Source organism: Entelurus aequoreus, linkage group LG21, assembly GCF_033978785.1.
Source record: "Entelurus aequoreus isolate RoL-2023_Sb linkage group LG21, RoL_Eaeq_v1.1, whole genome shotgun sequence".
NCBI classification, from domain to species: domain Eukaryota; kingdom Metazoa; phylum Chordata; class Actinopteri; order Syngnathiformes; family Syngnathidae; genus Entelurus; species Entelurus aequoreus.
In genome coordinates this window covers 29337072-29358160 of record NC_084751.1, presented here as the reverse complement: position 1 = coordinate 29358160, position 21089 = coordinate 29337072, and the positions used below count along the sequence as shown (strand labels likewise).

The window sequence follows — 21089 nt, the reverse complement described above, 5'->3', positions numbered from 1 at the left end:
CACCATGGAGGCGAGGATTAGTGATTTAGAAGTAGCTAAAACACTGCCGACTGCGGATGGATGTTCGCTGCTCGTTAGCTAGCCATATCTTAAAGCACCTCTTCCTGATGACGTTACAGTGTTATAGCTTCAACTTAATCTTTAGTTTTTAGGTCAAAGTGCATCCATTCTCCCTTTTCTGTCTACACACCTTGTCTGCTTGTAAGTACTCTGTGATTGTGTGCTGCCGAACATGCTTCTCTGCTCGTAAACCCAGCATTGGAATGACGTGACGGCGCGCCGTCATGCCCGTTAAAAAAAAAAAATTAATTAATTGTGAACCAGTACTTTTCAATCAGAGTATAGTACCGTTTTTGATTCATTAGTACCGCGATACTATACTAGTACCGGTATACCGTACAACCCTAGTGTGTTGTACCTGCTATATGTCTTATCTGTGTAGTTTTAACAGCTATAGTATTGATTTTAGTGTTTACTAATGATTGTATTTGTCTTATAGCACAGACCAAGAGTGGCAACCATAAATCATGAAGCATTTAATACAATGTCAGTAAAGCTTTCTATTCTATTCTAACCTAATCCTAGATTATGGCAAGCTATTATGTAATAATGGAAAGTTGTAAATTGTTCTTTGAGTGCAATAAGAACAGCACAGTGTGTTTAATGCCCTTTCATTTTTATTTTAATCTTCTAAAATGGTTGTTTGAAAGCAAAAAGAATGTATCATGCTCACCATCAACACCGGGGTCCCACAGGGATGTGTGTTGAGCCCTTTCCTGTACACACTCTATACCAATGACTGCTGTAGCATCTCACCCACCACAACATACTTAAAATACTCAGATGACACAGCCATTCTCGCACTCATCTCCAACAGTCAATCCATCCTGGACTATCATAACACAGTCAAACATTTCACAGAGTCATGCACAGCCAGTTATCTGGAAATCAATGTCAATAAAACAAAAGAAATATGGTTCAACTCACCCTCACCTCAGAACCCCATCATCATAAACACACAGACAATTAAAACAGTTGACACTTTTAAATACCTGGGCCTAACCTTGGACAATAAACTCACCTTTGATCAGCACACCACGGACATTCAAAAAATAAGTCAACAAAGACTGTCAGCCATCCGAAAACTTAAAGAACTATATGTTGCACCTCATCTCCTGTTATTACTGTACCAAAGCATTGTTCAACCCATCCTTATGTACTGTTCCACATGTTTTTTCACCATGCTTTCTGTAACCAACCGGACCAAACTCACACGCATTACAAACATAGCAGCTAAAATCATCGGCCTACCCACACCCAACATTTCAGACTTAAACCACAGGTCCATCACTCGACTGGCAAAAACAATAGTCCAGTATATCACTCACCCACTACACCAATACATCATCCCACTACCATCAGGGCGCAGGTACAGAACTATCAAATTCCGGAGGGCCCGCCTCAGGAAAAGCCTTATCCCTGCAGCTATAGCCGCCCTTAACAGCAGGCCCGGCCGACCTGTCTGACAAGCCTGTAAATGTGTGTTGGTCATGTATGATGTCTTTTTGTTATTTTTTGTGATGTGTAATGTCTATTGTTCAAATGTACGGCAGTGACAATTAATTTCCCCAAGGGGACCAATAAATCTAAATCTAAATCTAAATCTAAATCTAAATCTAAATCTAAAATAAGATTTTCTGTTAAAATTAAGCCAATAATGAAATTTTTTGTGGTCCACTTCATTTTGAAAAGTATCGATATACATTTTGGCCCCGATACCAAAATAATGGTATCTGTACAACCTTTTTCAGGGGATCCAGTAGCAACAGAAAGAACTCATCAGCTAGCTTCGCTGTCTGTGAGCAAGACGCTTTGTTACTAATCTTTAAAAAAAAAAAATGTCGCTCTGCTGTGTCAGCTTTTACTATAGCTTGGTTATTATGAAGGTTACAATATGTAAATGTAGTGCTGTTGGCTGTTTCTGACTGTTTTGTTAGAGCGCTTTGCTGGCAAAATATGTAAAGCCCAATTGCTGCATTGTTAACCGCCTCTTGAGAGCAGTTTTTTGTTTTTAGAATCCCCAGAAAAATTAAATATGTGTTTTCTTTTCTCACATAAGTATTGTGAATGATGGGCAAAATTGCAAACAAAAAAAATGTGCATTGTTCTTTTATGAACCATGTGAGTTCCTTTTTTTCTCAGTCAGTGCTCGTTATTTGTACGGCAATGTAACAGAATATTGTCAGATACAATATGCTCCTGCATACATATGCTAACAATAACAACGCCATTGTAAAATATATCTGACTTTAAAGTCCTACATTTAGCTGTTGAGTACTCTATACTTTAATTTTATTTTTTTGTGTGTGTGGGGTCTAAACTAGGAAAGCTACCCTTTCTCTTCCAAAAAATGTGCAAATTAGGTTCAAGAAAAGAAAAGTGCATGTATCCAAAAATAAACAACTATGTTCTTAGGTATTTTGACGTACCTGCTTCATAGGTGGTGGCGTGCGCTGTCATACTCCAGGTACTAGACTTCCGACCTTTGGTTACCATGACAGCAAATTCATACATGGTGTTGGGTTTGAGGCCAGTTACTGTGTGGCTGAGCGCGGTGGTGTCTGCAGACTGGGAAGAAAGAGGCATCATTGGTTATTAACTGTCAGCCTGTGCTTACAATACATCTGAATAATCTTTATCAAGACATCAAATAACATATGCTTGTGTCTTTGGAAAAAAATTATGTTGGCCAACCGCACTGCTGGAGAAGGGGGGCAAGCTGAAAGGAATGATAAGACATGGAGAGACAAGAAAGAACCCAACCTAAAGGGGAACTGCACTTTTTTTTTTTTTTTTTCATTATGAGAAACAAGAAGAAAAATGTTTTTGGTTTTTTTTGCATTCTAACATGTATACATCTGCTAATTCTTGGTGGCTAGGAAAACAGCTAATGGGAGCAATCAAATCTACCTTGAAATCACTTTAAAAATGAAAAATAAAAAACATCAACAATACTTCATTAAGTTGAGTTGAGTTGAGTTTGGGTTTATTTGGAACATGCATGCATACAACATGATACATCACCATTTCCAGTTTTTTTATTCAACATGTTCGGAAAGGAGTAGGAAGAAGCAGAGCTTATTTAATCCTACTCCTTTTCCTTTACATATCAGTTGCTAAAACTTGTGTTCACTTCCTGTTTTCAATTTATTCACAAAATACTCCATAAGTAAGAACGATAACAATAAATACATAATAATTAGTGAAGTAAGTTATATTTTGTATGTTGAGATAAGTAAGATTATTTAGAAAATGAATGGATGGATGAAATACATTCAAAATGGTTATCATGGTTCTTCTTCTTTGTGCTTTGTAAACACTTTAAGTTTAAAGAGTTTCTTGAAGTGGATTAAATTAGTACATTGTTTGATTTATTTGCTTAATCCATTCCATAATTTAATCCCACATACTGAAGGTCTCAAGTGTTGTACATGCGTACACGTTTTAAATTATTATTTTTTTAGCTGTAAAAGCTAGCTACAGAAAGAGATAAGATAGTTTCTACGTTAGCTCAAAACACGTTTGGGTTTGTAATGCACAAGACAATGCAATAAGATAACAAGATGTACTGACTGAAAAACGGAACTAATCATATCACAGTATCTGTAAAGTATTAGCCCAGATTCCATGTTTTGTTAGTACACAGCTAGCTAGACAGCCTTAGGACTGTAGTTGTACTAACACGCATGGCGTGCTGCGTGTGTCATGTACATTATTAAAGTGTGACTCACTCACATTTTTTCTGGTTTATTTGGGTAAGCACTCTATTTATGTCGAAATAGCATAGGTCAAGTTCCACATTTACCAGGCCAAAGTAACTTTCACCTCACTCTCTCGGCTTCCATTTGCTCCAACGTTTCACTCTTCCTTCGTGCTCTCTTCTAGAAGCAGTAGTTCATCCTCAGTATGTTCAGCTTCAACATTATAAGGTTTTGAATTCTCATTTGTCTAAAAACAAAAACTTCGTTGTCTATTGCCAAGTCTGCCATGATAAGAAAACACCCTTGCATTTGTTTCCGGAAGTAGGACACACATTTGTTACCAGAAGTCGGAAGTTTGCAGCTTTGGATATGGAAATAAATGTGCCAAGGAATTAGTTGAGTAAAATTATTTTAAAATGAAGTTTAAAATGACCATAATTCAGTAAATTTTGTACATATCACATATTGTTATGAAAGTGTCTGTTACTACATTACATATACAGTAGACTTGGAATGTTGATGGAGGGTTTTGAAGTTGTTTTAGAGGGCTTTGAAGGCTACAAGGGTGACTCCCATAAACATATCTTCCAAGAGTTGTTTATCATTTTTAAAATCCCCTTCAAAAAAGTCTCTCATAAGGATTGTGAATGATAGGCAAAATTCCAAAAAAAGTGCAGTTCCCCTTTAAGGAAGTAGGGGAAAATTCAAGGCACTTGGACCGCTAAGGACCCGAAGAAGTTAAAGGAAATGATAAATCGTGAAAATCAGGGGTGTTTCGATCCGATGTCGATATATTGAACCGATACCAGCAAAAAAAAAAAAAAAAAAAAAAAAGTACAAAATGATCTTGTGTTGCATCTACATTAATCTCCAATATCTAGTTAACATGTTTTCCAATAATAAAAAAAAGTTGGTTCTTGTCTTGAATTTTAGTCATTTATAAAAGGTAAACATGGTAGGCTATAGGTCACGAGGTGCTAGCATCAACACAACAGCTAAGCAGACAATAGCACACACGCTAGTCATACTTATTAGATGTTCTTAATTGAACAATATTGCAGTCTGAAACAACACGTTCGTCAATATCAACAAGTATCAAATAATTATAGTTGCATATTACTTGCACATACAAAGTCTGCAAGGGAGAATTGTATTAGAAAGGATCAAGTAACAAACTTTTCTGGATAATTTAATTTACAGTGCCATGAACTTCACTTAATGAATAATTCTAGATAGGTTAGTGTTTTACATACTTACATTGTTCTATGTTTGATTAATTTAATTTGATTAAACTATAATGAATCCACGCTACAAAATAATAAAAGTATGTTTAAGTCCTGCTGGTATCGTATGGATCATTATCAATATCATGGTCAAACCAAAGACATTGTTGCCGTTAAACTCACTAAAACAATGTCCTATGTTACAACTTGGTTGCAGGAGTGCTTTCTGCAGCTAATTATTTCTAAAACTGTAGGCACGTATGTAACTAAAACAAAAAAAGTATCATCTGACCCCGACGTACATATTAATGGAGAAATAATACAAATTGTCAGCCAATATAAATATCTTTGGTTAATAATAGAGTCAGAGCTTTCCTTTAACGCCCATATTGGCAAATTGTGTAAAAAAAAATCAAGTTTAAACTCGCAAATTTTCATGCAATTCGAAATGAAATGTCATCTGAAGCTGCAAAATTGTATTTGCATTCGATGATTTTCAGCCACTTCAATTATTGCCTTACCAGCTGGTCTTAGGCTGGTCAGAGTAAAAAAAAAAAAACATTGGAAATCTTGTACAAACAAGCAATCAAAGTTCTGGATAAAAAAACCTAGGCACTATCATCACTGTGCCATTCTAAAAAAATACAGTATTTTAAACTGGGACAGTCTTCATACATTTGCAACAAGGGACTGGACAGTTTGCTTTTTGCAAATGTTTGTTTATTAAATATGTTTTTAAACATCTTAACACAAAATGAACAAACACTCCTTAGCAGATATACCACGTTAAAGGAAATATGCATCAACTTGTTATTATCGTGTAACTTTGACAGCCCTATTAGCTACAGTGCATATATTCTATTGTTTTCTTCTTGTAATTTGAATGGTGATGTTAGAACAGAAGAAGTGATGTTTGAACAAAAGAAGTGAACAAACATAAATTATTCTTCCTACTCCTTTTCGGACATGTTGAATTGTTTAAACGTGGTTTAAGTTAACTTAAATAAACCATGACTATAAACTGTCTAATGGTCTTTATTATTTGTTGTGATTATCCAGTAGTTGAGGTATGAAATATGTTGCATTTTGTTTCCTTACTGTACCTACACTACCATTCAAAAGTTTGGGGTCACATTGAAATGTCCTTATTTTTGAAGGAAAAGCACTGTACTTTTCGATGAAGATAACTTTAAACTAGTCTTAACTTTAAAGAAATACACTCTATACATTGCTAATGTGGTAAATGACTATTCTAGCTGCAAATGTCTGGTTTTTGGTGCAATATCTACATAGGTGTATAGAGGCCCATTTCCAGCAACTATCACTCCAGTGTTCTAATGGTACAATGTGTTTGCTCATTGGCTCAGAAGGCTAATTGATGATTAGAAAACCCTTGTGCAATCATGTTCACACATCTGAAAACAGTTTAGCTAGTAACAGAAGCTACAAAACTGACCTTCCTTTGAGCAGATTGAGTTTCTGGAGCATCACATTTGTGGGGTAAATTAAACGCTCAAAATGGCCAGAAAAAGAGAACATTCATCTGAAACTCGACAGTCTATTCTTGTTCTTAGAAATGAAGGCTATTCCACAAAATTGTTTGGGTGACCCCAAACTTTTGAACGGTAGTGTATATTGAACCAAACTCTGACCTTACAACCAGGGTACCGACGGAGCATAAAGAATGATAATATTGTACCATTAGTGTTGATACTTGATTACTTATTTTACTGCTTTTTAATGTTTTACATAAATATTCCCAAAAGTAAACCAAGCACGAGCAAGTGATGTTGTTATTAATGGTGCTGTGTTGTCTTTTGTTGTTTTTTCTCTTCTCCTTCACTCTTTTCTTCTATGCAGGTTCTCTGAGCCAAGTTCTAAAAATTGCTATAACCGCTGCTGTTTTTTTGGTGTTGCCCTTCATGCTGTCTCCCGTCTATCCATTGTTTATATATATATATATATATATATATATATATATATATATATATATATATATATATATATATATATATATATATATATATATATATATACATACACACACACACAACAGTATACTATAGGTCAGGAAAAAACACATAGGCTATTTCATCCCTACAAGCCTGTTTCGCAGGTTTCTCTGCTTTTCAGGGGATTGTATATTCCGCTCTACCCCGGTATTGAGCACTGTATAATGGATAAACCACAGAAACCTCAACTATATACACCAGTATATGCATGTAAGATCACAGCAGACAACTTATGACTTTTTCTTTTGTTGCTTGTCTTTTACAAATAACAAAAACAAAACATGTACTGGGGGCAGTACCAAAAATGCAACCAATTTTAATATTTTCCATCAACAATTAGGAAACACATTGTATATGTTTGAATGCTGAAAACGATAACACGTCTACACAATTTGGAACTATTCTTATTCCACCACTTTTTGTCCATTAAATACTCCCACATTTCTCAACCAATTTGAATCACTTCGCACTCTCTGGACTTATTATAATAGAGCGTTGCCAAAAAGCTCTACATTTGTCTTCCAGAAGCTTTGTAGCTTGTTAATATGGACTTTTTATTTACTGCTTTGACCATTGTGGTTTTTTTTTTCTTTCACGGCAGGATGCCAACAATTGTATCCACATCTGTTCATATTTCAGCCTGTTAACTCCAAATTAATTCCAAGTTGTGCACTTAAATGTTGTTATAATCATTGAAGTTGTACGTTATGTAACCATTGCACCTTAAGAAAAGAAGAACAATGCAAATACATAATTAAGGGCTAACGTACATGGTATTCATAACCATGTTTTTTTCTGTGCAAAAGTTGCTTTGAAAATTAAACGATGAATGATGAATATACGAAATACAAACCCCAAAACCAGTGAAGTTGGCACGTTGTGTAAATCGTAAATAAAAACAGAATACAATGATTTGCTAATCGTTTTCAACTTCTATTCAATTGAAAGACAAGATATTTAATGTTCGAACTGGAATTTTTTTATAATTTTTTGCAAATATTAGCTCATTTGGAATTTGATGCCTGCAACATGTTTCAAAAAAGCTGGCACAAGTGGCAAAAACGACTGAGAAAGTTGAGGAATGCTCATCAAACACTTATTTGGCACATCCCGCAAGTGAACAGGCTAATTGGGAACAGGTGGGTGCCATGATTGGGTATAAAAGCAGCTTCCATGAAATGCTCAGTCATTCACAAACCAGGATGAGGCGAGGGTCACCACTTTATGAACAAATGTGTGAGCAAATTGTTGAACAGTTTAAGAACAACATTTCTCAACAAGCTATGGCAAGGAATTTAGGGATTTAACCATCTAAGGTCTGTAATATCATCAAAAGGTTCAGAGAATCTGGAGAAATCACTGCACGTAACATTGAATGCCCGTGACCTCTCAGGCGGTACTGCATCAAAAACCGACAACAGTGTGTAAACTATATCCCCACATGAGCTCAAGAACACTTAAGAAATCCACTGTCAGTAACTACAGTTTGTCGCTACATTTATAAGTGAAAGTTGAAACGTTACTATGCAAAGCGAAAGCCATTTATCAACAACACCAGAAACCCACAGGGCCCGAGTTCATTTAAGATGGACTGATGCAGTGCTTTGTGGTCTGACGAGTCCACATTTCAAATTGTTTTTGGAAACTGTGGACATCTTGTCCTCCGGAACAAAGAGGAAAAAAAAACATCCGGATTGTTATTGGCGCAAAGTTCAAAAGCCAGCATCTGTGATGGTATGGGGGTGTATTAGTGCCCAGGGCATGAGTACCTTACACATCTGTGACAGCACCATTATTGCTGAAAGGTACATACAGGTTTTGGAGCAACATACACTACCGTTCAAAAGTTTGGGGTCACCCAAACAATTTTGTGGAATAGCCTTCATTTCTAAGAACAAGAATAGACTGTCGAGTTTCAGATGAAAGTTCTCTTTTTCTGGCCATTTTGAGCGTTTAATTTACCCCACAAATGTGATGCTCCAGAAACTCAATCTGCTCAAAGGAAGGTCAGTTTTGTAGCTTCTGTAACGAGCTAAACTGTTTTCAGATGTGTGAACATGATTGCACAAGGGTTTTCTAATCATCAATTAGCCTTCTGAGCCAATGAGAAAACACATTGTACCATTAGAACACTGGAGTGATAGTTGCTGGAAATAGGCCTCTATACACCTATGTAGATATTGCACCAAAAACCAGACATTTGCAGCTAGAATAGTCATTTACCACATTAGCAATGTATAGAGTGTATTTCTTTAAAGTTAAGACTAGTTTAAAGTTATCTTCATTGAAAAGTACAGTGCTTTTCCTTCAAAAATAAGGACATTTCAATGTGACCCCAAACTTTTGAACGGTAGTGTATGTTACCATCCAAGCAATGTTATCATGGACGCCCCTGCTTATTTCAGCAGGACAATGCCAAGCCACGTGTTACAACAGCGTGGCTTCATAGTAAAAGAGTGCGGGTACTAGACTGGCCTGCCTGCAGTCCAGACCTGTCTTCCATTGAAAATGTGTGGCGCATTATGAAGCCTAAAATACCACAACGGAGACCCCGGACTGTTGAACAACTTAAGCTGTACAACAAAGCAAGAATGGGAAAGAATTCCACCTGAAAAGCTTCAAAAATTGGTCTCCTCAGTTCCCAAACGTTTACTGAGTGTTGTTAAAAGGAAAGGCCATGTAACACAGTGGTAACTCTTTTGCAATGTATTGCTGCCATTAAATTTTAAATTAATGATCATTTGCAAAAAAAAAAATAAGTTTCTCAGTTCGAACATTAAATATCTTGTCTTTGCAGTCTATTCAAATGAATATAAGTTGAAAAGGATTTGCAAATCATTGTATTCTGTTTTTATTTACGAATAACACAACGTGTCAACTTCACTGGTTTTGTACCAAGTTTATCCCCCATAGTCTCTGGCTACTCTGTTAGCAGTTGTGGTGAGGCCTGGGCCGATATTTGATAAGCCAATTTATCGACGATAAAGGAAAATTAAGTAAAATAGGTATTCCAGCGTCGATAAATCGCTGTGTGCATGCTTCAAGAGCATACACGCTTTTCATCAGTTTCAGCAGCTGCACCCGTTTGTGCTATAGCGGAATGAAAAGAAGGGGTGAATCTTCTTGGAATTTATTAGGTGTCTTTGACTGTTTGTGCGGCGAAGCGATGCCGCTGATCCGTTAGCATCACATAGTTTAATCCAGCTCTTACGTTCATATCAAAGTTTGTCTTTGTGTTTTTTTAATGTGCGTGTTTGGCGAACAAGACGGTTTGCAAGAGCGATCACTCTTTTGCATTGGTTTCTGCGGCTACAGGCATTTGAACCGCAAATAAACGGTAGTAATTATAACCGCTGTAAAACTCCCGACGGTTAGTATTACTGTATTACAGTGGTTCTCAACCTTTTTTCAGTGATGTACCCCCTGTGAATTTTTTTTAAATTCAAGTACCCCCTAATCAGAGCAAAGCATTTTTGGTTGAAAAAAAGAGATAAAGAAGTAAAATACAGCACTATGTCATCAGTTTCTGATTTATTAATTGTATAACAGTGCAAAATATTGCTCATTTGTAGTGGTCTTTCTTGAACTATTTGGAAAAAAAGATAGGTTTTTATTTATATATATAAAGGATTTTTGAATTGTTGCTATTTTTAGAATATTAAAAAAAATCTCACGTACCCCTTGGCATACCTTTAAGTACCCCCAGGGGTACGCGTACCCCCATTTGAGAACCACTGCTGTATTACATTAAAATGGTCGAAAAAGCGTCATTCATAACCAGTGTTGGGCTAGTTACTGAAAACCAGTAACTAGTTACAGTTACTTTATTTCAAAAGTAACTCAGTTACTTACATCAAAAAGTAATGTGTTACTGTGAAAAGTAACTATTTAGTTACTTCTTTTTTTAAGGCTCCCATTAATGCTCTTTTAGTCTTTATTTCAGTACTGTTATTGCACTGGAGAATAATACAATCTGTTGATCAACTTGACATGCATTTGCATCACTGAACTCTGCTAAGCAAGGTGCTCTACAACACACAAAGACAAAGATGTATTACAAAGGCCAATTTGTTTCTGGCCAGAACAAATTGACAAAACTATTTTAAATAGCTGCAACATAACATACATAAGTAACAAACAGCATAATAACAGCATAGCTATAAAGCAAGAAAGGCACACACTACATACACAAAGCCTAACCAGGCAATTTTTCCTCAAGGAATTCTGGCACAAAATCATGTCTGAAGCCCAGAACACCCTACACATTTCCCCAGTTTTAGTTTAGAGATAAGGAAAGATTGGCCTTGCCCACTAGCATCCCTCTTTATGTTTGTGAACTTTATAGTCTATACATTTAGAGTGATGTGATAATCAAACACTCTAGAAGTCTAGAATGAAAGAGTATATAAGAGAATTGACAGCAATGTTCCCTCTAAGGTGTGCGCCTGTGCAATTGCGCACTGCTCAAGCGTCCTCTGCGCATGGCAAATCTATGCCACGCACAAAATCAAATAAAAAATAAGCGCATAACAATTTTCGACACAACACGGACACGACAGAGAAAACACTTTTTGTCATCCTTGTTCAAATATTGTAACGTCTGTCGAGACGCTTTGAGGACATGAATTCCATCCATCACTTTACTGGGCAAAACTCTTTATTGTCGGCCATAAACACATCACCAAAACATTAGTAAAAAAAAATTATATCTAGCAAAAGTGGTCATTTTCTGCAGTACAAACCAGACCAAAAGCAACTTTGTTATATCAACAGCAGCCGCTCGCTCTTTCTCACTTGCGCCAACACATGCACATATGGCACTTAGCCAGTGATGCATTTACAGCCACACAAAAAGTCGGACAAAGGGGCGGCGTGGCGAAGTTGGTAGAGTGGCCGTGCCAGCAATCGGAGGGCTGCTGGTTACTGGGGTTCAATCCCCACCTCCTACCATCCTAGTCACGTCCGTTGTGTCCTTGGGCAAGACACTTCACCCTTGCTCCTGATGGCTGCTGGTTAGCGCCTTGCATGGCAGCTCCCGCCATCAGTGTGTGAATGTGTGTGTGAATGGGTGAATGTGAAAATACTGTCAAAGCGCTTTGAGTACCTTGAAGGTAGAAAAGCGCTATACAAGTATAACCCATTTATCATTTATTTAACTCCAACACCACACATAAAGTGTAATTCCAGGTTGTTACTCTATGATTTACCAATGAAATGTGTGCTTATTCTAGTGTCATTTATTAGAAATCTTAATTTATAAATATTAATAATGAAATGCTGTTAGTATATTAAATAAATACTAATAAAAAAAAAATATTTTTTACAAACAAGAAGTTGCAGGAAAGTACACATGATCCCCTGCTTACATCTCATTGTGCAACATGTGAATATTTTAATGGGAACTAAATGCAATGTCTGAAAGGGGTACACATTATTTCCAAAGATGGAGCTCCACCCAGACAAACAATACAATACAGTTCATGAAAAACAATATTTTTTGTTATTGTCATTGTAAGTGGGCCTAAACACTTACATTAGAAATGGAAATTACTGCTGTCATTTGATTATAATAATAAGAGAATGTTGTCTGTCTATCTGTGTTGGCCCTGCGATGGGTGGGGACTTGTCCAGGGTGTACCCCGCCTTCCGCCCGAATGCAGCTGAGATAGGCTCCAGCGACCCCGAAAGGGACAAGCGGTAGAAAATGGATGGATGGATGGAGATTGAACTTGTTATTTAGTCAGGTTTCGGACAGGTGTGCTGCTGGTGTAGCCACAGTGTGCACGTCTGATGTTGCTCACATGGGCTCCACTGAATGCTCAGGGAGTTTTTGCGTTTGCTCACACATGAAAAATTAGAGGGAACATTGATTGACAGAGTGTGTACCTTCAGTGCTGAATGATGAGCAGAGGCAGAGTTAATCCTTAAATGGTGGTGGTGGAGGTGAAGTGGCATCGGAGTCTCTGTCTCTCTTTACTAGCTTCGTCAAAGCATGTTGCTTATGTAGCTTGTTTCAGCAGATTTGAATTGCTGTTTTGGGCAGTAGATGGGATCTTTGATCCAAAGCACAATTTACATTCAACTAAAATGTTATTTTCTTTGTGCTCGACAAAAGAAAAGTAGTGAAAATAGCTCCATGTTAACAAACTCGACTTCTGGCTCCGCCATGATCAGACACGCCCCCCACACCCCTCTCCTCCCTCCCCACACTCACACCCACACCCAGACACACACAGAGCGCATGTCTCTCTTCTCCGGCTTGTGACACAAGAAGAATCAGAACGATGACACTGCAGCGCTCCGATAAAACACACTTTATACTACATAAAAAGTAACGTAAAATAACGCAGTAACGCATCATGTAGTAACGGTAACTGAGTTACTGAATATGAAAAATAACGCGTTAGATTACTAGTTACCGCCAAAACTAACGGCGTTACAGTAACGCGTTGAGACACTTGTGATTTAGGGCTATATAAATAAACATTGATTGATACTGTAACACCGTTCATAACTGTTCATAACTGCACTTTGATACACATGAACGCACTGTTTCTAGCTTGCTAGCTAGCTTAACTGGTAACATTAACATCTTTCCTCATTACAAAACGTCATTCTCCAACCTAAATTTGTAGAAACACATTGCCGTCTAAATAACTGAGCTACAGTATTCAAATTCAACATGTGATGTATTGTTTTTGCACAAAGCTATCAATAAATATGACAGTTTCGAGTTGAAACAGAAGGACTTCCCTTCAACAGGAAATTAACTGGCGTGATATCACACAAGCCAGAAGTGAAACAACTGATCACCCTTTACAATTTAAAATGGAAGAAGATAAACATATGTAAACACACAAATACTTTTTTTTTTTACTCTTATCAGGCTAATATTGGTTGTTTCCTCTGCCAAAAAAGTATATTGTGTGTCTATTTATTTTAGTTGTTCAACAAAATACAACTTGGTTCAAAGATTTTAGTGTGTGTATAAGTACTTTTTGAGCACATTCAACAATACCACGATAATAATGATAACCGTGATCATTTTGGTCACAATAACTTTATTTAGCCGTTTTATTTAATGTATTGGTTGTTAATATTTGAGGGTTCCCCGCACCCTACTTAACAAAGACAGAAACAGTTTCATTGCTTTTGGTTGTGATTTTTTTTCAAGTGCAACATTTTGCTTAGAGGGTATATTTTATGTTTATTATGTGTTTGTGTTATTCAACTTGGTATTTAAAAGTTTACATTTCAATTACCACCCATACAACCATTTTCTACTGCTTGTCCATCTCCCAGCTACACGTGAGCGGAAGGCGGGGCACACCCCGGACAAGTCGCCACCTCACTGCAGGGCCAACAAAGATAGACAGACAACATTCACGCTCACATTCACACACGATGGACAATTTAGTGTTGCCAATCAACCTATCCCCGGGTGCATGTCTTTGGAGGTGGGAGGAAGCCGGAGTTCCCGGAGGGCACCCACGCAGTCATGGGGAGAACATGCAAACTCCACACAGAAAGACCCCGCGCCCGGGGATCGAACCGAGGATCTTGTTATTGTGAGGCACACATTTTAACCCCTTTTTCACTGTGCTGCCTCATTTCAATTATAATGTTGAAATATACGAGAGATACAAGTTAATTGCATTTGAAAGGGTATACTTTCATTAATATTATTTATTGTCCTTACTTGAGTGGTTAATTTGGTCTCAAAAAAAATAATGGCAATAATATCGTTTACCGGCAATAATTTGGAGGTCAATATATCGTCAAGCAAAATGTGTTATCGGCCCAGGCCTTGTTGTGGTTTGCTAGGAATGGGGTCCAAATTTGGTCCTCTTACAGGTACCGACTGAAGTCCCTCGGTACTACCGGGTACCAATTTACGTCAAATTATCCATCCATCCATCCATCTTCAACCGCTTATCCGGAATCGGGTCGCGGGGACAGCAGCTCCAGCAGAGACCCCCAGACTTCCCTCTCCAGAGCAACATTTGCGACTTCCTCCTGGGGAATCCCGAAGCGTTCCCAGGCCAGAGAGGAGATGTAATCCCCCCATCTGGTCCTTGGCCTGCCGCGGGGCCTCCTCCCAGTGGGACGTGCAACGAGGACCTCCCTAGGGAGACGCTCGTGAGGCATCCGCACGAGATGCCCGAACCACCTAAGCTGGCTCCTTTCCAAGCGAAGGAGCAGCGGCTCTACTCCGAGTCTCTCTCGGGTGACTGCACTTCTCACCCTATCTCTAAGGGAGATGCCAGCCACCCTTCTGAGGAAACTCATTTCGGCCGCTTGTATCCGCGATCTTATTCTTTCGGTCATTACCCACACTTCATGACCATAGGTGAGAGTAGGAATGTAGATAGCTCGGTAGACCGAGAGCTTTGCCTTCTGGCTCAGCTCCCGTTTCGTCACAACAGTGCGGCAGAGAGACTGCAATACTGCCCCAGCTGCTCCGATTCTCCGGCTGATTTCCTTCTCCATCTTTCCCTCACTCGTGAACAAGACCCCGAGATACTTAAACTCCTCCACCTGGGACAGAGTCCTGTCCCCTACCCGGACTGTACAAACCATCGGTTTCCTGCTGAGAACCATGGCCTCAGATTTGGAGATGCTGATCCTCATTCCAGCCGTTGAACACTCGGCTGCGAACCGATCCAGTGAGAGCTGAAGGTCACGAACCGAAGGTGCCATCAGGACCACATCATCTGCAAACAGCAGTGACGCAACCTTTAGCCCCCCGAGACGTATACCCTCTCCGCCATGGCCACGACTCCGCCTAGAAATCCTGTCCATGAAAATCACAAACAGGATTGGTGACAGAGCGCAGCCCTGGCGGAGACCAACCCCCACTGGAAACAGATCCGACTTACATCCAAGCACCCGGACACAACTCTCGCTTTGGTTGTACAGAGATTGGATGGCCCTCAGCAGGGTTCCCCTCACTCCGTACTCCCTCAGCACCTCCCACAAGATCTCCCGAGGGACGTGGTCATACGCCTTCTCCAAATCCACAAAACACATGTAGACTGGATAGGCATACTCCCAGGCCCTCTCCAGGATTCCCGCAAGCGTAAAGAGTTGGTCAGTTGTTCCACGACCAGGACGGAATCCACATTGCTCCTCTTGAATCTGAGGTTCGACTATCGGCCGGACCCTCCTTTCCACTACCTTGGCGTAAACTTTCCCAGGGAGGCTGAGTAGTGTGATACCCCTGTAATTAGCACACACCCTCTGGTCCCCCTTTTTGAAAAGGGGAACCACCACCCCAGTCTGCCACTCCCTCGGCACTGTCCCAGACTTCCACGCAATGTTAAAAAGGCGTATCAATCAAGATAGCCCATCAACACCCAGAGCCTTCAGCATTTCTGGACGGATCTCGTCAACCCCCGGAGCTTTGCCACTGTGGAGTTGTCTAACTACCTCAGTGACTTCACTCCGAGAGATCGACGTCGATCCCCCATCATCCTCAGGCCCTGCTCCTATCAGGGAGGGTGTGTCTGATGTATTTGGGTTCAGGAGTTCCTCAAAGTGCTCTTTCCAACACCCTACGACTTCCTCACTTGAAGTCAGCAAAGTCCCATCCTTGCCGTACACAGCTTGGATGGTTCCCTGCTTCCCCCTCCTGAGGTGCCGTATGGTCTTCCAGAACAGCTTTGGTGCCGCCCGATAGTCCTTCTCCATGGATTCCCCGAACTGCTCCCACACCCTCTGCTTAGCCTCGTCCACAGCCACGGCCGCTGCCCTTCGGGCCCGTCGGTACCTTGCAACTGCCTCCGGAGTCCCCCGGGATAACATACCCCGGTAGGACTCCTTCTTCAGTCGGACGGCTTCCCTGACCACCACTGTCCACCACGGTGTTCGAGGGTTACCGCCCCTTGAGGCACCTAAGACCTTCTGGCCACAGCTCGCAGCTGCAGCTTTAGCAATAGAGGCTTTGAACATTGCCCATTCCTGTTCAATGTCCCCAACCTCCACAGGGATGGCAGAGAAGTCCCGCCGGAGGTGGGAGTTGAAGTCCTTCCGGACAGACGACTCCTCCAAACGTTCCCAGTTCACCCGCACTACACGCTTGGGTTTGCCAGGTCTGTCCAGAGGTTTCCCCCGCCATCTAACCCAACTCACCACCAGATGGTGATCAGTTGACAGTTCAGCCCCTCTCTTCACCCGAGTGTCCAAAACATACGTCAAATTAAACAGTGTCATATTACGATACCTTTGTTGCATGTGTCGTCAAGTCCGGTTGAAATTAACACCAAATCAAGCACTTGGCCAGGAAATGTGCGCTCAAAAGTACAATAAGTCTCCACTTTTCAAAATGCGCAAGCTTGATGCTAATTTATGTTGGATTCTGCAATAGACATGCTACTGATTAGCATTAGCAATTTTACACAGTGATTTCAACACCTCCACATTTGGTCATCAAAACTACAACTAAGATGCACATTCCGATCAAAGAGTTGGTGTGTTATAAATAAAATACTCAGGGCCTGATCTACCAAGTTCCAATATATAATGTGCAAACTATAAAATTACTATTTGTGGGCATGTTGCGTGTGTTCTACTAAGACTCTGTGTACAATTGATAACTGATGCAGAATGCCCTATTTCACTGAGGTTTTTACATGTACTATGCGGCTTTGACCTGATAACTGGACAATACAGCTCTACTAAAAAATGTTAAATAAAAAAACAGATTAAAAAAATTATATTTTTAACAAATGTAACACAACACGCACCGAAAATTGGTACCCGTATCGATTCCCAGATACCGGGAATTAGCAATGTATCGATTCAAATCTGAAAGGTACCCATCCCTTCATGCTAGTAAACATGGCTGTGTAAAAAACTATATGTTTGTGCAATGTAGGCACAAACTTAAGTATGACAACTGCATTCCATCCAGCCATTGCTCACCAGTTTTAAGGTGGGTATGCAGTGAAGGAAGCTGGAACTAAAACCTCTGCAGAAAAGATGAATAACACAGACTCATGCAAAAAAGTGATTAAATAGTAAAGAGGAGAATGTCTTATTCATCACATGAAGTCTACTGTGGTCAGTTTTGTTCATCATAGCTCAGATCAGAAAACATAGTTACTTTGTACATGATGTGGCACTTTAAACGTCTGCGTTTACCTTGTACTTGCCGCTGGTGGAATAGCTGGTCTTCCACTTGACGGAGTAATAGCGGACCTCGGATGACTTCTGGTTCTTAGTCATGGAGTTGTCTGCCCACGAGACCCGGACTGAGTCCGAGGAGAGAGCCACGGCTTGTACCCCCACCGGGGGTATCATGGGTGTGCTGGTGTCTGGCATGGGAGTGGGGTATTTATCAAAGAGGTGGAAAAGGTCATCCTCCGATGGGTCTATGGGGTCTGATGTGGGTTGATAACATGACCAGGACATTGATGACATTACACAGCGTGAAGATTGAGGGGTTTGTGCAAGCAGTAAGGCAAGCGTATAGTCATATATTTTGTTATGAATGATATTATAGGAAATGAGTGGGAATACGTGCATGTTGCAGGTCAGAAAATAGTTGACAGAAAGGAAACAGGGTGTGGATGAACGAGGGAGGGGTAGGGGAGAGAACACATGTGGAGAGAAAAAGACAAAGAATAAGAAGAAAGTTGGAGACAAACGTCACTATTAGAAAGATACTGAAGCCACAGACAAACAGTGTAGAACTACAAGTACAAGAAAATATATTTACTCAACAGAATAAATGCCAACATTTGGTGATTGCAATCCGAAGATCTCCCTCTGGTCATAGCCGATGTGTTTGCTACGTTGACAATGACTTCTGTTTTGTTTAATAAGCCGTTTTACTATCGTGTTACAAGGACCGTTTGGAAACAATTAAGGTATTTAATTAAAAATTTACAAAATTTTTCGGTGTAAATAACTTATTTTACAACATATCTGCGGCCTATAGTCCGGTGTGGCTACTAAAATTTAGTAGGTGCAGCTTTAACTTTTTCATTTGTCCATTTAACATTTGTTACATTCTTGAATGTTCTAATTTCCCTTTGCCACGTACCCTCTGACCATGTACTCTCTTTTCTGCACTTTTAAATAGAGCTGTGTGTGTCCAGAATGTGTGTGTGTGTGTGTGTGTGTGTGTGTGTGTGTGTGTGTGTGTGTGTGTGTGTGTGTGTGTGTGTGTGTGTGTGTGTGTGTGTGTGTGTGTGTGTGTGTGTGTGGCTGTGTGTGTGTTGTGTGTGTGTGTATGAGGTGAGGTGAAGCCAGAGAGTTTTTATAATAATGAGATCCTCATTAGTAGACACTAATGAGGATCTCATTATTATAAAAACTCTCTGCCAGTGACATTCTCAAACATTACACGGATGGTTGTGTTAGGAAAGGCATCAGCCAAATAAAACATGCTAGTTTTCCTGAAACAACTACACTGGTACCCTCCCTCAATTTTTGTTAGTGTCACATTCTAAAGGGACAGGCAAAAAAATAAATGATACAAAAACTGAAGCATGTTTCCCATAATAAATAATGTAAATCCAATGAATCTGTTCCAGACATCCACAAAGGTAAACACAAAACACATTTTATAGAGATTAATTACAGTTGTACATGTAGAAAACCATGTGGAATGCTGTACATTGTAGCTAAGTGTTCTCATCACCAGATTGGGAATTGGTGGATAGGCTGGATGTGACTTTCTGGGTAAAAGTTGTTGAAAAAAGTCTGATAATAAACTCACCGGTTTAGAACTACTGCTCTCTCGCCTCATTATCTCGACTCCCACATTGGTGACCCTAATGTTTATTGGGGATGTTTAACCATGCTGGTCCCATTATGCCTGACAGCTTGGCTCCATTACAACAGCCAGTAGCGGCTCATGCCGTGTTTGCTGCTACAGTGAAACTCCTGGAGTTCTGGCAGCACGATCCTGAGCCCTGGTTCCAGCATGTCAAAGCCCATTTTCGGCTTCAAGGGATTATGAGAGATGAGACACAGTACTACCATGTTATTTATGCTCTGGACGCTCGGACTACGCAGAAAGTTATGGGCGTGCTGACGGATCCTCCGGCTGCAGACAAACGCGGTGCATTAAAGACTTTACTGCTGAGGCTGTACCAGCAATCCCACGCCGAGCAAGCTGACCGCCTCCTGTCTCCCAACAGCCTGGGAACAGCAAATCTACCAAGTTGATGGAGAATTTGCTCGCATTGCTCCGTTCCGGGGATGCAATGTTCCTTTTCGTGAAGCTGTTCTTCTGTCAGCTGGCGCCTCTGGTATGCAAGGTCGCCATAAAGGACTACTGAGGTTTGGCTGAGGAGGCAGACAGGATTTTTCTGGCCGCTCACCAGTACAGCATTCAAGCTCTGCTGCCCAACACTGCCCTGGAATGCACCGCAGGAGCTCGATGCTGTTGCCGTGGCTGCAGTGTTAGACCGTTGCCACAGGGAGGCTGAGTTTTGCTTTTACCACCGCCAGTTGGGACAAAGGCTAAGCGCTGCGTGCCGCCTGCTGTGCATGCTCTCTCTCACCCCGACGTGAAGGCATCTGTGAAGGTGGTTAGTACCAAATGTGTCTGTCTAGGCATGCAGAAGGATGTCAGGGGGTGAGCAGCAATGGCTGTAGGATTTGAGGTACAGCTACATTTCAAAACTGCTCATCGCGCTCAAACAAACGGGCTGTGTAAAAGGTTTCATTGCTCCCTGAAGGCAGCCCGAAGGACCAGTCTTATAGACAGTGGCTGGGTTGACAGTTATCGTAGGTTATATTGGGTCCACGCTCTGCTCCAAAGGAGTACCTCCAGGCGTCTGCTACTAAGCTGGTATACGGTCAGCCTTTGAGGGTGCCGGGCGACTTTCTGTGCACGGCGTTGGTTTAAGGGACATTAGTGTGGTATACGGTCAGCCTTTGAGGGTGCCAGGCGACTTTCTGTGCACGGCTTTGGTTTAAGGGACATTAGTGGCCCATCACCCCACTGCTCAGGGGGTCACCAAGGCAGTGGTGCCTGTCCCCATGTATTACTGTTTTCCCCGTTTTCATATGCCCAATGACCTCCTGGTGACAAGGTTTGTGTTGGTCATCGCTCCCCACTCCAGCATCCTTACAACGGC

The 21089-nt window shown here is 40.5% G+C and overlaps 1 protein-coding gene across 1 annotated transcript in view; it reads right to left on the bottom strand.

Moving 5' to 3' along the window:
* The window catches only part of dcc (DCC netrin 1 receptor), a 563221-nt gene that overhangs the window by 190638 nt on the left and 351494 nt on the right, over nt 1-21089 (bottom strand). Inside the window, exons 16-17 of the mRNA XM_062031404.1 lie at nt 18139-18377; nt 2490-2628 (exon numbers count right to left, since the gene is read on the bottom strand). Of these exons, the coding sequence (XP_061887388.1) occupies nt 2490-2628; nt 18139-18377 (378 nt within the window). The remainder of the gene's footprint in view (nt 1-2489; nt 2629-18138; nt 18378-21089) is intronic.